We start from the raw sequence: 16,203 nt of genomic DNA, 5'->3' as shown, positions 1-16,203 counted from the left end.
ATCATCCAGCAATCCTGACGCCTGGTTTCCCATTTCATGTTTTCTCCGACCTCGAGCGACGACTTATTCACTCCTCGAAGCGGCCTGTTTCCTATTCCGCTCTTTTCCTTCGAAAACATTCTTCTAAAAGGCAAACGAAATGACCTCCCAAATTGCGAATGAGACCCGGTTGATATGGTTTACGGTTCGGTTTTGTACAATATATCGGAAGCAGTTGCTTTACTGGCTCCTGGTCTTTCAGGTAGCCAATACAGGAATATCAGTTAGTACATGCACGCTAATTACTCCCAAGATCATAAAATCGCGTGAACTATACCGCGTTCCGGGCCTACATTCTGCTACCCAGATCTGCTATTGCAGAATCGGTACGCTAGCACTGTAAACACGGCTTGTCTATGAAAGAAAGCTACTCGCACCTGTTTGCAAGTCGTCGGCAACACGCGCTTCGACACGTTCAGCGTCCAGAGTACGCTAGTATGCACAGGCTCGGAGATACGGCTATAAGACAGTGCCGGACCGGTACGGAGTGTAACGGAACGCTCCAGCGGAGCAAGTCGCAAGCCGGATGTGCAATTCCAATGGAGACTATGGCATGGTTAACTGATAGCAGGCTGAAACAAGACTGTTTCAAGACTGCTTGAGTTGACTTCCATGGTCTACACCAGCGAATCCGCACGTGCGGAACGATGCCGCAGCACCCACACCTTACAGACTGCTTACAAACACTGTCTGCCGGGTTTGTAGTGGCAAGCCTGCGCTCCCTTTTACGTCTAGGTTGGGCAATCGTGAACAACGCCCTCCAGTCCAGGGTTTGGAATGGTGATGGTGTTCCGGCTACCAGGACGCCAGACTGTCATTCGTGTCTGTATAGCCTTTGGTGCGGAGATATGTCACGCCATCGTCATTAGTCCCTACGCCTCCCAGCTTGTTCCCCGCGACGCCAATTGCGGGAAGCATGCGGCGGTGGGTAGCTCTGACCTGTCATGACAGCTTGCTGGGGTAATGAAGCGTTCATCCGGTGCAGCCACTTCGGGTCGGATAGGCTCGACCTAGAACTCCTGACGCTGAATGTAGACCGACTTCAGTATTCTAATCACGGCTGAGTTGACGCGAGCGCACCCTTTTAAAAAAAATCTACCGTCCAGACCTACCCACTAAAACTTGCCGATGAGGCGGGCTGTTGCCCCACTCCAGCGCACTCGGCTTCCTTTCGAGCGAGAGACCGAGCATGGAGAGCGCGCAGCGTCTTGTCGCGATTGTGCAACGCCGAAAGGATGTTGTAGCATGCGCAGGAACGATCAGCAACGAATCTATGGTCAGGCATTTCTATTCCAAATTGGTAAGATCAATTGGGTGTGGTTACCAACGGAACATGACAGAGACGCACGATTGCGGGGGAGGGGTGCGGGGCAGAAGCTGGCCACGAGCCACTCGACGCGCGCGAGCTTTGCAACGATAGGCCGCCAGGACCCTCAAGACGGGCTCCTGACGGCCGAGGCTGTCTGGGCGATCCTCCATTTTGGTGCTCGTCCGGTGGATACTTCCTTTCGTGCTGTCGTAGTGGCGAGTACTTAAGATAACCTTACCCCTCTTCAGCTCAATCAGTCCTCAATCACATTTTGTTTTCCTGATACCCAATTTCGTGACTCTAAATCATGTCTGAGCTATCCGTAAAGATCAAGACTCCTCAGTTGGAGTATGACCAGCCTACTGGTCTGTAAGTTCGCCCATGTCGACTTTTCCATTGCGATTCCTGACACAAGGAACAGCTTCATCAACAACGAGTTTGTCAAGTCTGTTGATGGCAAGACCTTCGAGGTCATCAACCCCTCCACAGAGGAGGTAATCACACACGTCCAGGAGGCGAGCGAGAAGGATGTCGATATCGCCGTAGAGGCTGCCCGCACGGCTTTCAACGGCCCCTGGAGGAAGGAGACACCTGAGAACCGTGGAAAGCTTCTTGTCAAGCTGGCCGACCTGTTCCTCGAGAACGCCGACCTTCTTGCCGCCGTTGAGGCGGTCGATAACGGCAAGGCCTTCAGCATGGCCAAGAACGTCGATGTACCAGGTGCCGCAGCCTGCCTGAGGTACTACGGAGGATGGGCCGACAAGATCGAGGGTAAGGTCGTCGACACAGCACCTGACACATTCAACTACATCCGCAAGGAGCCTGTAAGTTTCTCAATCGTGACCGATTGAACACTATTAACCATCACAGGTTGGTGTTTGTGGTCAAATCATTCCCTGGAACTTCCCCATTCTTATGTGGGCGTGGAAGATTGGCCCTGCCATTGCCACCGGTAACACTATTGTCCTGAAGACCGCTGAGCAAACCCCTCTCTCGGCTTACGTCGCCTGTACACTCATCCAGAAGGCTGGTTTCCCCCCTGGTGTCATCAACGTCATTACCGGTTTCGGTAAGATCGCTGGTGCTGCTATGTCCTCGCACATGGGCATTGACAAGATCGCCTTCACTGGTTCCACCGTTGTCGGTCGCCAGATCATGAAGGCTGCTGCTGGCTCCAACTTGAAGAAGGTCAGCCTCGAGCTTGGTGGCAAGAGCCCTAACATCGTCTTCGCCGATGCCGACATCGACGAGGCGATCAACTGGGTCAACTTCGGTATCTACTTCAATCACGGCCAGTGCTGCTGCGCCGGTTCGCGTATCTACGTCCAAGAGGAGATCTACGACACGTTCCTTGAGAAGTTCAGGGCGCGCGCTGCTGCGAACGCTGTTGGTGACCCATTCAAGGAGGACACCTTCCAGGGTCCCCAGGTTTCTCAACTGCAGTTTGACCGCATCATGTCTTACATTGATGACGGCAAGAAGGCTGGTGCCACTGTTGAGACCGGCGGTAAGCGCGCGGGCGACAAGGGCTACTTCATTGAGCCCACTGTCTTCTCGAACGTCACCGAGGATATGAAGATCCAGCAGGAGGAGATCTTTGGCCCCGTCTGCACAATCTCCAAGTTCAAGACCAAGGCCGAGGTCATCAAGATGGGCAACAGCTCCAACTACGGTCTGGCCGCCGCTGTTCACACCACCAACCTCAACACCGCCATCGAGGTTGCCAATGCACTCCGCGCTGGTACAGTCTGGGTCAACACATACAACACTCTCCACACAGCTTTGCCCTTCGGCGGCTATAAGGAGTCCGGAATTGGACGGGAGCTTGGTGAGGCTGCTCTGGACAACTACCTGCAGACCAAGACAGTTTCGATCCGTCTGGGCGATGTTTTGTTCGGTTAAGCGCATTTTGACATGAAGAAAATGAAAACACGGCCTTGTACATAGTCTATAGTTACGAGAATCAAACAAAGTAAAAGATTTACCCTATCGCTGCCATTTCATGATGCGGTGGTCGTTGGTGTTGCGTTGCGCATCTTGCCCCGGAATCTCGGCTACCACGCGCGGAACCCACGTGCGGAAACCATGCGCGCGGAACCCACGTGCGAAAACCACGTGCGGCGGAATGGAAGTAGCCGCGCCATAGGCTGCGTCCAGTCTTCATACTCTTATTAATAAAAGATTGAGGTGTTGAGAAGCAGGCAGGCTCTCACGTTGCAAAATAGTCGGTGGACTGCCCTTTGCAGTTACTCTTGCCTAATCTTTTCCTAACACCTCAGCAAAGCGTATGTTAATTTCGTGAGCCTCATCGACCACCGTCGTAATTGCAGCGTCCAGCTCATTCCGTTCCCAAACCATCGAACTTTTTGCACTTGGACACTCGATAGCAAAAGGTGTTTGGCCGAGTGAGTGTCTGGGAAACACAACTCGCCGAGGCACTGTCAGAAGCCGCTGCCAGACCTGTGATCGCCTCTTCAACACTCACGAAGCTTGCTTTCGCACAACATCAGCGAGATTCATCTATCCACAACCAAATCGTCCACTGCCAGACATGCGATCTATCCTTCGGTAGCAACGGACGTGCTTGGCCTATCTTCCGCGATGTTCCAATCTCGGAAATGACCGATCGTTCAAGAGACTTTATATCCTTTGTGGAGGACCATAGTGACTACTGTATTATGTGGTTACTCGTGTCTGCTATAGACTACCGGAAGTGCGGGCTATGAGCCCTAAGGATGCCGAGACCAGCAACCCACCCAATGCAACGCAATGCTCAAGCTCAAGCTCGATGTCAAGGGGAGGAGCTCGATCCCACTCCTCCGCTGCGGCGACAGATAGGGCCATGGAGCGGTGTTTTGTGATGCTCAGGTGAGGAATAAAATGGTGACTCTGAAAGCTGGAACAGGGCGTGGAGTGTGGCTGCCTACATTTTTTACATAGGTGCATGTGTGTGCTGCGCTCGTCAACGGTTTGTCAAAGATATAGAGCCCCAGACTTACACGCGAAGAGTATAGGAACACAGTGCTCAAACCTACCGCAGCAGAAACTGTTCTACACAGCGTCCATCCACCAGCTAGACGCTCAAAACTACAACAGCCCGGCATGAAACTCGCGGGCAGAGCTCACGGATCAGCATAGTCTGAGTCTACAGGTGTTTGTCTAAAGCAGCCTCGCCAGGTTCCTAGCCTACACCTGACTCTTTGCACCATTAAAGCTTAGGCCATATCTAAAGATATACTTGTATAGGCCTTAACTTATTCTCACAATTACGACATCGCTGCTGCCGGATGATTGATCGCATGCATGGCAGTGGAAGGCTGTTGTGGACAAATGAATCTCGCTTATGTTGAGTGAAAGCTTCGTGCTGAAGAGGCGATTGCATGCCCGGCAGTGGAAGGTATCTCACTGATGCTGTGCGAAAGCTTCGTGGGTGTTGAAGAAGCTAATGAACTTCAATTTGTGGTGGCATTTGCTCAATTCGTGCCGTCTACCGCAGGTCAGAGAAACGGACGCGCCTGCCTTGACGCGCCTGCCTTGACGCGCCTGCCTTGACGCGCCTGCCTTGACGCGCCTGCCTTGACGTGCCTGCCTTGACGTACCTGCCTTGACGTCTGCCAGTGTTTACCTCACCACCAAGACTTCACTTTCCACTCCCACACCGAAATCCAAATTGTTCTGCAACAATCTACAAAGCCCTTTTAAGTTTCAAACTTCATTCAACCTTCCAATTCCGGACATAATCAATATGCCCGCACAAATGACCTCTCCTCTTCGCCGCAGGCTCGAGCGGATTTACCCCGGGCAAAATGACTCGATCAACACCTATCGAGTTCTCTCACACAGCAACGAGAACAAGGTCGATGAGTACGACGAGATTTACGAGCCCGAGGCTCGACCCGACCACACGGCCCCACGACAGGCTTTGAGGGAGAGGCCTCAAAGTCTGGTCAACTTGCCTCGATGTGGCCGACCACTGGGTGAAATCATCAGTGGGTCCAGCACCGCAGCTGGACAGAATACCCGGCGAAGTGTTCGTGTGGCAGCGAGGGCCACAAAGTCGACGCCTGCTCAGCTGCTGCACCAGGCTGGAGCAGTTTCTTCACCAACGGTGCCGAAAGCTGCTCAACATGGCAGCTTACTTAATCCCCTCGACCATGTTGAGGAGGAGAAGGAGGAAGAGGATCTTCCATTGGACCCTCAAGATGTGACTATCTTCGAGGATGAACCCTACGCCGAGGAACAAAACGACGAAGAGGAAAACGAGTCGGGCCTCGGAACAGGGGAACAGCAAGTCAGTCGAGGTCACGAAAGCCAGACGCGCAAGCCAAGAAAGTCAAACCGTCCATGTGAGCCAGACACTTTCGCTTGTCTTCACCAAGGTTCTACATCAATACCTTTAGTTGAGAGTCACCTAAATTGTAGGCAACAAAGTATTCTATGGAGTTTTTTAGCATGTTCCCTGGTCTGCTGTCGTGTGGTGTACTTTACATCCTCAGTCCAGACTTCGCCGTTTCTTCTGCAACATGAGAGTCTGCCTGCTTCTCAACACCTTGATCCTTTCTTGATAGAAGTCTGAAGGCTGAAAGTAGCCTATAGCGCCTCTCAAGTTTCACAAACGACAGCGGGCATGACCTCCAAGCTTACCAATTTTTATGTATAACTTGTAGCTAGCATAATACCTAGAGATATAATTTAATCAAGGATTGCCTACATCGTAGGCAAAAAAGTATTCCATGGAGCTTTTTGGTATCTTCCCTACTTTACTGTCGTGTGGTGTTCCGCACGCTGCTGAAGGTTAAGAAATGGCAACTCAGCTATTTGGATGCGACTAAACCAGGCTACCATGTCCAAATGTCGAAGGCTCTTGCGGCAGGCAACCATCTACGTATTGCCAAGCGAGAATCCTTACAAGAGCTGAAATCATACATCACCACCCGACACGGTGCTCGAGCGAAATTGACAGCCGACACAAATCTTGGTGATGTGTCTCGTGGCAATGAGTGGATCATCTACAACGAGTTTCACAGCGACGGCATCTCTAAACACACTATACGTCTCGTGTCAGCAATCTTACCCGATCTCTTCATATCTGCACGACCTGAGTATTGGTGGGACACAGAATTTCTGCCAAGTCAAGTTCAAGACCAACTGGTTAGCATCATCGCTGGCATGATCGACTGGTAAGACCGAGAACTTCATTCGTGGAGGCATGCCAAAGAACCCTGCAGGCGAACAATCCTAACATCAAACGACTACACCTGCTACTAATTCAGCTCCTTGGCTTTCTCTTCGCATGGTGTTGATTCAGTTCTCTGGTTTTCTCTTTACATGGTATTGATTCAGTTCTATACCTTTCCTTTTACCCGCGTTTGATTAATTTCCCTCGCTTCTCTCAGTTAGTTACTCTCAATTCGATTGCTGTTGAGACCGACTTACTCTAGCGCGCGATACGGCTCGCGAGCTTTTCAAGAAGCGCTAGTAGTAGTTTCTACTGACTTATTTGTAGGGAAGATATTGTTTAGTTGACAGACTCCGTCAAATCAGTTCTCTAATCTCCTGTTCTGACAGCAGTACTGAAAGTTGTTAACCGCAACCACCCACTCTACACCGCAGATCCTCGAACGCATCAGCAATCGCCCGATGGGTGCCCGTCACGGCCGAAATGACTCTGCATCTTTGGAGTAGAGCTTGCTCACAAGAGCCAAGGCGAAGGCATCGGCGTTTCAGTACTCGCAGCTCACCAAGGTTAGCGATGTGACATCGTGGAGGTGAATGCTTACTTACCCAGAACGGACTTGAGCGCCGATGCCCTTGATCTTGGTGAGGAACGACTTGGGTTGCTTGAGCAGATCTTCTGGTCCAGCGATGCGAGCAGTCTCGCCCAGATGATCATCGTCCATGTCGACATCGTCCATCAACACCAACGTCGACCGCATCACCTGATATAAGGACCACACATCCACAAACAGTCAACAAGGCCGCACCTCAACTCCAAAAAGAGACACGAGAGGTCTTGGAATTCCCCGATCTCCATCCAAGGACCGCAGCGGCAGTCTCCCCAGGCATCTCTTCCATTTGGTTCAACGACGGCGGAAACGAGAATATTCAACCCACGTCATGGGCAAGTTCACATGCGCCAACCCGCCTGCATCAAGCAGTCTTGGACCAGCAGGAAATTCTCCATCGAGATCCGAGGATACAATAACAACGGCTACGCTGCGACAGTGTACGACCAGCGATGCAAGGTGTTCCCTTTCAGGCATACCCAGGTATCCACGGCGACTGATAATGACGGCGGTGGAACACAAGGATAAAGGATGGATATTGGCTGATCTGGTGTGATGATACCGTTCACTGGGAACCCCAAGGTTGAGTGGGACATCTCACAGGCTGTGAAGTCATGGTCTGTCATGGACATGATACAGCTCCGGCGCAGGGTCTAATACATCATCGCGATATCGTTCACTGTCCAATGCAGCTATGGACAGGAGCGGTCTGAAAGGGCCGGGTTTAGGGTCAGTAAGACAGAGGATGGTGGCTTAGGTGGGAAGTAAGCTTTCTTAGGGGTGGATAGGCTGGCGAAGCATTGCCATAGCATCAGACACCTTTGGAATTTGATGGGATATCGCGCTGGTTAGGACTCCGCTAGACACAAGGACATTGCAGTGCATCACTATGCGTGTTTAGACGCCATCTGGACATTTTGGGGCATCTGGAGATTTGAGCTTAATTGATTCTAGACCACATACTTAGTGAGATTCAAACCTGTTGCACCCAAGACCTTGATAGGCTAGAAATTATCCTTTACCAATCACATCCAACATCCAACATCCAACTATTGGTATTGTTCTAAGATTTCGTAATGCTAAGGATTGAGGATTCCAACTTCATGTTGCATAAGTACACTACTGTTGTACAGAAGAGCTACACATATTGTGCTCGCGCTTCTCCTGCGTCGGCCAAGCCGTCATTCATACCAGAGAACATCTTTGTGCTTTCTGGCCGGCGACAGCGTCGTATCCAATGGAGCAGTGCTCCCACTCCTCGTCATCAAACTATATACATGAATTGCTCATTGTGAGTATGTGAAGCAGAAAACGTATCCTCTCCTTGTGTTATCGCCGAAACCTCCTCTTCTACGTCGTTGGTAGCCTACCGCAAGCGTTTGACGGTGGCGAATATCGATGAAGGTGTGTGCGGGTGAGCGGTTGTCAACAGTGCGGTGCTGATGAAGGAAAACGCCATCAGAGTAGTGCTGTCAGAGTCTTATTTGATCATAGATGGCCCGTCGTACTTAGTCACGTCACTATGGGCCTCTGTATTGCTTTTCGAGTCTCCAGCAACACAACAGTAACCGTCAAAGTTGCTGTTGGGTACCAATGCCAGCGCATACAAGAGGATCTTTCGTGCTCCTTCGAGCGACTGCCACAGCGACTGCCATAGACGATAGGGACCAGGCTTCCGCTTGTTGCGGTTGTTCCTGTGGAACTTCTCCAACGCTGCCTCGGCGCCGACGAGGTAATAGTATGGCTCCCAAGTTAGCTCGTTGAGGCATCCTTCCCACGGAATGTGGTACTTCAGCATAGGTTCACTGGTCAGTTTGTCTTCCTCGTCTGTATCGTAAGCTGGCTTGATTGCTTTGGCGATTGTGAAGCGTCCCGAGGACCACCGAAGAGATCCTGATCAGTCGCCGTCCGCTTGTGAGTAACGTGGGATGACGTGCTTTCCTACTTACTTGAACCTAGGCTTTTATTCTTCTATCTTGCTTATCTAGGGTTTTAGACTTGCTACACAAAGTAGATACAAATAGGTAGAAGCACACTAAACTTTAAAGAAATCTAGCTATAAGGAAAGCTTCTCTAAAGGCCTAAGGCAGGGCCTAAAGGGGCATTAAAACCCTAACTATAACTAGTAAAACCTTAGCTAAGAGAAACCGTGCTTTCCTAAAAAATCAGAGTAAAGACGCCCTACAAGCATTTTGCGAGCAGAGAATGCACATTAGGGAACGCGTGCAAGCTCAATCACCATCCTAACCTACCTGGATCCCGCACTCCACCAAAGTAGATCGCACGCATATGACGTACCTAATGTACTGGGTGTTGCGTGCGTGAGATGCGTACAGCGGCTTAGAGAGGCCTTATTGAGGGATCCCTGATCGACGATGGTTATGGCACGATTTCTTCCGTCAGTTCGGTCACAACCAGACGCCTGGAAAAGTTCTGCAAGTCTGTTCACGTTTGCCCCGTCTATTTCGTGTCGAAAGTCAAGCACATTGATGTTGACACTCGTGGATCACACATGTTTCCTACTTCTCTCAAGAGCTAGGTGCTTTTGCTGGTCGATGAAAGCTGCACCGCCCGTCTTCTTTACTGGAGAGTGTCGCTCCTTTTCTGAACAACGGGAGGTCCTAAGATCAAACGGTCTCGAGGATGTAGGGCCTTGAGAGCAAACGGTCCACAGAACGGGGGCCGGTCCTTACCTACATTGTAGGCAAAAAGCATTCTATAGAGTTTTTTTAGTAGGTATTTCCCTACTTTATTGTCGTAAGGTGTATTTGGCTCACATCCTCCCCCTCCCTAGAAAGGTGCCCATATGCCCTTCTGCACTTCGTAATAGAACCAGGAGCTGGACTCTGTTGCCCTTATGTTGAGTTCATTGGTCCAAGAGGCACGTGCAGTGTGCTGCTCTTCCCCACGAATCGACGAGCTTTCTGAGGCTGCGCCTCAAGATCGAACGAATCAAGTGGCGAATAACGTGACTCTTGCGATTCTGAACAGCATGAGTAGTGTTTCAAGTGTAGACATAAGCACACGCGCCGCTTACAGTCTTCAGATTCTTATCGATAAAGGATTAAGGTGTTGAGAAGCAGGCAGGGATGGCCCAGATGCACATGCTCAGGCGTCACTTTTAGCGAGTCGGTTGCGTCAGTGCTTCTGTGACTTCAGGATACACGCGCGCCGAATGCACGCATGCCCCAGGCTTCCATCTTTGACCTGTCGATGACTTGCCTTCCCCACACATCATGAGGACACGTTCCATACCTGTGCGTGGCGAAATAACATGACCACAGCCCCGGAATAGCGTGTTCCCACGACGGCCATCCGCGAGTAGACCGCCATTACCATGGGCGAAAGAGAGCCAGCCATGTCCTCCCACGCGAACCAGTACATTCGCGAAGTCCTCCACTCAGCTGAGGCTCCGGCCGAAATACCCGTTCGCTATTTTTACACGTCGCCGCTCGCTATCGACGATCCGCTGTCCCCAATACCTCCGCCTGTGACGGGTGCAGCAGCGGCCGCGAAGAAGCAGTTGCCTCGCCCGTTCTCCGAGTACGACAACGGCGCCGTCAACAGGTCATGGCTAGATCTGAGGAAGAAGATACTGCAGCACAATGAGGAGCTGGGGGAGAAGAGAGACGGGCAGGAGCCAGGCACACCGACAAACCCAGCCTTCACCCGTCTGAAGCGGAGAAGAGCCGGTAGTGCACCAAGGGAAGGAGGCGGCCCACAAGGCAGAGATATACCTTTGGGAAGGTCGAACAGCAGCGGACAGTACTCCCGATCTGCGGAGCTGTTCTCGAGTGGACGTGCCAGCTCGAGTGGGGGTAGCCAGGCTGCAATGCTTGTGCAATCTATGAAGGCTCTCGATCCAAGCCAGGCGTCGCCCACGTCGGGTTCTGCCACTACAGGCACGCCCTTCATTCGAGCACCCTCGCGTACCAACGTTACCAAAGCATGGAAGCCTTCGCTGGGAGACGGTGGCAGTCGACCGACCATCCATGAAGTGGACAGCTATAGGTGGGACGATGAGATGGAACCAGCATTGTCAACCGGCAAAGACAAGGGCCCGGCGAGAAGGTCTTCCAAACCTCAGGCAGGGCCATCAGTCAAGGTACCTGTCGGCATGTCGAGGCTGCACCACGTCGTTATGGATGCGGAATCTATACGCATGGAGCCGATCTATTGGTCGCCCCTCAGCGACATCTCTCGGATAATACGAGGAACTTGGTTCTACAAGGACTCGATGATGCCTGTAGAGGTCGAAGTTGCAAACATGCTCGAGGCAGGATACATAGAGCTGCAGCCGTGGACGCAGACCTGGAAGGATGAGCTCGACAGCGCGGTCGAGGTTGGCGCGCTTGGTGAGATGAAAATTGTCCACAAACTATGGCCAGACAAGCCGGCAGCTCCAGACAGTCGACCTTCCACTTCACAGCAGATGCAGACGACAGGCCTAGTCCAGAGTACTCTGCCAGAGGAACAGGGAAGTCCGGAAGAGGAGCGACTGGACATAGTCGAGAACGCCTGTGACCAAATCGACATCTCAAATGGCCCAGATGGGCCAGACAACAAAGCAGCGGGAGATCTAGAGTACGGCGCTGCAGGATATAAGCAGCTCTATCTCAAAGCTGGCATCATCTATGCAACTGAAAAGGAGGCGTACATCTTAAAGCCGACTCTACAGCCATCAAATTATTATGGTAGGCGTCCGCTCGCGAACTACATCCGTAAGGGTAGAAGTATTGGAGTATGTGTCGTTCGGGGCTTCGATCAAGCAATATGGGACAAGCTGCATCCTACCAAGCTGGATTCGGTTTCTCAGAAGGCATATCAGGGCGCATCTGCTGCACAAGCCGGAGTGTCAACAAATCGGAGGCTGAAGTCTGATCCCGAGCTTGCCATGTCTGAACGTCCTCGAGTGACTGATCTCGTGCTGGTGATTCACGGTATTGGGCAGAAACTGTCTGAACGCATGGAAACGTTCCACTTCACACATGCAATGAACTCTTTTCGACGTGAAGTGAACGTTGAGCTTGGAACACCGGATGTCAAGCGTCATCTGCGCAGAGATATGGGTGGGGTCATGGTATTGCCGGTGAGTCGCTAAATGTACCGAGCTAGTAACGAACAGCATACTTACGTCTTTTAGGTAAACTGGCGTCAACGGGTGTCGCTCGAGACTGGTGGCGATCAAGCGGAGGCAGAGCATCCTGCAGCCAACAAGTACACTCTCAAGGATATCACCCCAGTCACACTGCCTTCGATCCGAGGCGTCATTAGCGACGTTATGCTGGATGTCCCTTACTATCTTTCGCCGCAGCACAATCCCACGATGGTTGCCGCGTGTATCCAAGAGGCAAATCGTATCTACAAACTGTGGTGCGCTAACAACCCAGGTTTCCAAGACTACGGCAGGGTTCACCTCGTCGCACACTCTCTGGGATCAGTAATGGCTGTCGATATCCTCAGCAACCAGCCCAGCCACGTCGATTTCAGCGCAATCGATCCCACCACTCCTGCCTCGGAGCTCCCCAAAGACCACTTCATCTTCAACACGACCGACCTCTTCGTCTGCGGCAGCCCAGCCGCCCTCTTCCTCCTAATGAAAGACGCAACTCTCCTTCCCCGCCGCGACAAAGAGAAACCCGGCGCCGATGCCTACGCCGCGCCCGGTGTCGCCGGCTCCCAGGGCACCTACGGCTGCATCGCCGTCGACAATATCTATAACATCATCAACCCCTACGACCCCGTCGCTATGCGCCTTAACGCCACCGTCGATGCCTCCTACGCCGAAATGCTCAAGCCCGCCACCATCCCGTCCGCCTCCACCAGCTACTTCTCGCTCGCCAACCCCTTCCGGCGCACTGACAGTACCACCGCGCTGCAGAAACCCGCCACTGTCCGCCTGCCGTCCAACGTCGAGCTTGAAACGCACAACTTCACGCGCGAGGAGATCGCCGAGAAGCGCGCGTACCTGCTTAATGATAACGGCCAGATCGACTTTTTCATGAAGTACGGGGGTGGTGCGCTTGAGATCCAGTATCTTACTATGTTGGGTGCGCACAGTAGTTACTGGCTCAGTAGGGATTTTGTCAGGATGATCGTGCTGGAGGTGGGAAGGGAGATGGGGAGGGAGGGCACGATTGAGAGGATGCGGGCGGTGAAGAAGAAGATGCATGTTGGGGGCGTGTAGAGGTGTGGGAGTGGGGGCGAGAGTTGTGTGGTGCATTAGACTAGATTAGATTTTATCTTATACCCCTTTGTTGCGAGTATGGGAGCTACTTTTGTTATGCTATCCTTCTCCACTACTGTCCTCCTACGTCCACCCGCTACCGAACCGGATCTCCATAAAGTGCTGCTGCGTTGTGTCACTTTGCGTACCGTGTTGATGTGTGTGTTGACTTACTCCACGCGCAGTCTTTCCTCGCTTGATCTGCTCCACGTCGCCGCTGCTTGCCGCGTGCAAGCTTGAACAGCATTCCGTTCGACCAGAATCTTTTGCTTTCCGCGTGCGAAGCGCTGTGTATATTAGTCTGCAACCCAGGTTAACGCGTGGAATTGACTTACTCCGCGCGCAGTCTTGAAGCCCGTGGCCTCACCACCCCAGTCACCGGCGCTGTTGTTCCTATTCTGAGCGTCTTCTTCGTCTTTCTCTGCTTGCTGAAGGGCACAATGAGCCTTGGAGTTCTTGTGCACAGGCCAATCCCGAGTGTTGATGGTGCGGTCACAGAGCTCGCCCAGAGTCTTCTGCGGAACTGGCGCCTTCATGCCATTTTAAGAATTGATTGAACGCCATACCTGGCTGCAGGTGCAGCATTTGACTGCGACCCATGGTTGTGAGAATACTTGACCAGTCGTCGTTCGACCAGTCCTCGGTCAACTAGTCCTCGTACGATGAGAGGAGAGCAGAACATGTAGCACTTGTGGGCAAATTCGTGATGGGAGATGGTGGATTTAGATGGGAGGCGCGAAGGTACATACCAGCGCACCAGCGAAGTCGAGTCGAAAACCGGGGCAGCCTCACAATGATTGTAGCATGACGTTGACGACTGCATCGATGCAGGCAGAAGTATCTACCTTCATAGTCGATCGTGAAGGTAGCCACAAGGATGTTCAGTTAGTTGAAAGTCAGCTTTAAGCGCGGCTGCGAGTTTAGGGAACGCACCATTCCCATGTAGAAAGATAAGGACTGCAGCTGAATGCAATCAGAAGCTGTTGACATTAGTAAACTTGCTCTGCTCCAGCGTGACGACAGTCTTCTGTGGGCTCTAACAAACGCCAAAAAGTAAGCATCTTTCTACTGCACAGGCTGCTATAATATAAGTTGAATAATTTTATAGAGCTACAGTATAGTAGCGCTACACCTACCAGTCACGTCTACCGTCCATTTAAGTCTTAACCTCCACCACAACCATACGAGCGTACCTAATCTTCTCACCGTAGCGTAGCTAGAGCAAGCTGCACAGGACGTACTGAATCTCATCAGAGACGCAAGGCTTGCCGCGGAGTATAAATCACGACTGATGATCCATCTCCTGTAGGGCTTTGAGGGCGCTGGGCAGCGCTTTACCGTTCGCATTTAATTTACGGTTTGCTTTGACTGAGCTTGGGTGTCTTGCCGTGGGGTGCAAACCAACATGTCCTATCTTCTGCAGGACTCTGGTGGTACTGGGAGGTGCTTTGCGGTTTGTGTATTTACACTGCGGTCCAAATCGTCAACATCATAGGGTGCCGGCACATCCAGTAGGTGGAGATTAGCGTTGGGGGCCGCGATGTTCGAGATACACATACACTTCTGGAAACGTTCGCGAGCCGTATCGCGCGGAAGTGACGGAGATACAAGCCCACGCTACTTGACGACGTCGCTCTGGCTTCACATCTGGACGTAAATCGGGAAGAGGCACAGTACGTCAGGCCTCCACACCCAGAACTTGACAGTAACTGCAGATCTGTCGTTCGCCGACGTGATCCAGGAAGAAGTGGACCGGAAAGATGTGATACCCCAGCCGTTGAGGTTGTTGGGACATAGTCGGTGTCCAATGGGATCAAGTACCGCCGTGACAGTGTCGACGGCGCTGGTGAACTCGTTCATCACGCCGCCGGCAACGACATCGGTTGTTCTGGCAGTGTACCCCAGAATCCGGCCACATTCTGGACCCGCGCCAGCTCGATGACGGGGAGCTGATGAAGCACCATCGGGGCCGGCGTGGTGTTGCGGGTCGTGGACTGTCGGCAGGGGACCCAACGAGCGACTTCGGGTCGATTCCGCCCAAGTACGCGTCGAGTGCACGCCTGTAAATAAACAGATGGCAGATGGATATGGAATCGAGTTCGGTAAGCACGCTACTGCATGCGTAAGCGCGTCCCAACGGCCACCTCGCTGAAGCGGGGAAATCGGCTCAGTCGGTGGTGAGTAGCATCCTGGGTCTAAATCCTCTGGCGGTCTTGTCTTCGTATGGCCAGCTTACACCGTAGGTGTGGTGGAATGCTGACAGGGTCCGCCGCATGTCATAGGTGGTACCTGCGTGCGCCTGGCCATGCTGTGCTCAAACGGGACAAGAAATTTCCCCGATCGCACCGCAGAGTCAACGAGCTGACGTATCTCGCTGTTTGTGGCTTCCACGATACAGAGGGGCGCGAGCTGACGGCGGACGATTGGCAAGTGGTGCCGGGATGGGACGTCACGAAGGCCAGATGTGGTCCGTGGGAAGCGTGGAAGAGGCCTGCGTATCGGGCATAATTGTTGCCACAGAGTAGTGGAGACTTCAGGCGCTTCCCCATAGCCCGCTTCCGCCATCGCTTCGTCCGCTTTGGGTGGATATCACATCGAAGAGCAATGCTGCAATGCAACTCGTTGCACGAAGTGGACCGGTCCCTGGGATCGTCCTGCCCCACATTTGATTGGCCGGGTCCCGAGGTGCTATGCCGGAAGTGGCAAACTCGAAAACTTCCCGCACGAGGACCAGGGTTGTTAACGGCGTCCCACGCGACAGACGCGTTACGCTGTGCGCTCAAGACTGTGTTGTTGAGCGAAATGGTCAAGCTGGGTCGCGCCTCTTTTAGTCACCCATAGTA

General features: G+C 52.5%; 5 protein-coding genes across 5 annotated transcripts; 3 read left to right on the top strand and 2 right to left on the bottom strand.

The window, feature by feature from the left end:
• The first annotated feature begins 1,769 nt into the window (after positions 1-1,769).
• Positions 1,770-3,332, top strand: C7974DRAFT_403525 (aldehyde dehydrogenase domain-containing protein). Its single transcript, XM_046142849.1, has one exon. It carries the CDS (start codon positions 2,264-2,266, stop codon positions 3,248-3,250), a length of 987 nt encoding a protein of 328 aa, XP_045992863.1. The 5' UTR covers positions 1,770-2,263; the 3' UTR covers positions 3,251-3,332.
• A 1,597-nt stretch (positions 3,333-4,929) lies between these two features.
• C7974DRAFT_403523 (uncharacterized protein) lies at positions 4,930-6,050 on the top strand. Its single transcript, XM_046142848.1, has one exon. The coding sequence runs from the start codon at positions 5,094-5,096 to the stop codon at positions 5,922-5,924; it is 831 nt and encodes a 276-aa protein (XP_045992862.1). The 5' UTR covers positions 4,930-5,093; the 3' UTR covers positions 5,925-6,050.
• A 2,564-nt stretch (positions 6,051-8,614) lies between these two features.
• On the bottom strand, positions 8,615-8,932 carry C7974DRAFT_417411 (uncharacterized protein; the record flags this gene model as incomplete). Its single annotated transcript, XM_046144071.1, has 1 exon — positions 8,615-8,932. One exon carries the CDS (start codon positions 8,930-8,932, stop codon positions 8,615-8,617), a length of 318 nt encoding a protein of 105 aa, XP_045992861.1.
• Positions 8,933-10,287: 1,355 nt separating this feature from the next.
• On the top strand, positions 10,288-13,757 carry C7974DRAFT_367377 (DDHD domain-containing protein). The gene is made up of 2 exons (XM_046139868.1): positions 10,288-12,223; positions 12,278-13,757. Exons 1-2 carry the CDS (start codon positions 10,472-10,474, stop codon positions 13,319-13,321), a joined length of 2,796 nt encoding a protein of 931 aa, XP_045992860.1. The 5' UTR covers positions 10,288-10,471; the 3' UTR covers positions 13,322-13,757.
• Positions 13,758-15,001: 1,244 nt separating this feature from the next.
• Positions 15,002-15,925, bottom strand: C7974DRAFT_380087 (uncharacterized protein; the record flags this gene model as incomplete). The annotated part of the gene is made up of 2 exons (XM_046140496.1): positions 15,002-15,420; positions 15,622-15,925. 2 exons carry the CDS (start codon positions 15,923-15,925, stop codon positions 15,002-15,004), a joined length of 723 nt encoding a protein of 240 aa, XP_045992859.1.
• Positions 15,926-16,203: the final 278 nt, after the last annotated feature.

Source organism: Boeremia exigua (genome assembly GCF_020726555.1).
Source record: "Boeremia exigua strain MPI-SDFR-AT-0100 chromosome Unknown C7974scaffold_12, whole genome shotgun sequence".
Lineage (NCBI taxonomy): Eukaryota > Fungi > Ascomycota > Dothideomycetes > Pleosporales > Didymellaceae > Boeremia > Boeremia exigua.
This window is presented reverse-complemented; position numbering and strand designations above follow the sequence as displayed.

Excerpts from the sequence above, each read along its gene's own strand:
- C7974DRAFT_367377 (XM_046139868.1), top strand. The coding sequence starts at position 10,472 with ATGGGCGAAAGAGAGCCAGCCATGTCCTCCCACGCGAACCAGTACATT. Across the intron at positions 12,224-12,277 it reads GTGGGGTCATGGTATTGCCG|GTAAACTGGCGTCAACGGGT; the intron begins GTGAGTCGCTAA and ends TACGTCTTTTAG.
- C7974DRAFT_403525 (XM_046142849.1), top strand. The coding sequence starts at position 2,264 with ATGTGGGCGTGGAAGATTGGCCCTGCCATTGCCACCGGTAACACTATT.
- C7974DRAFT_403523 (XM_046142848.1), top strand. The coding sequence starts at position 5,094 with ATGCCCGCACAAATGACCTCTCCTCTTCGCCGCAGGCTCGAGCGGATT.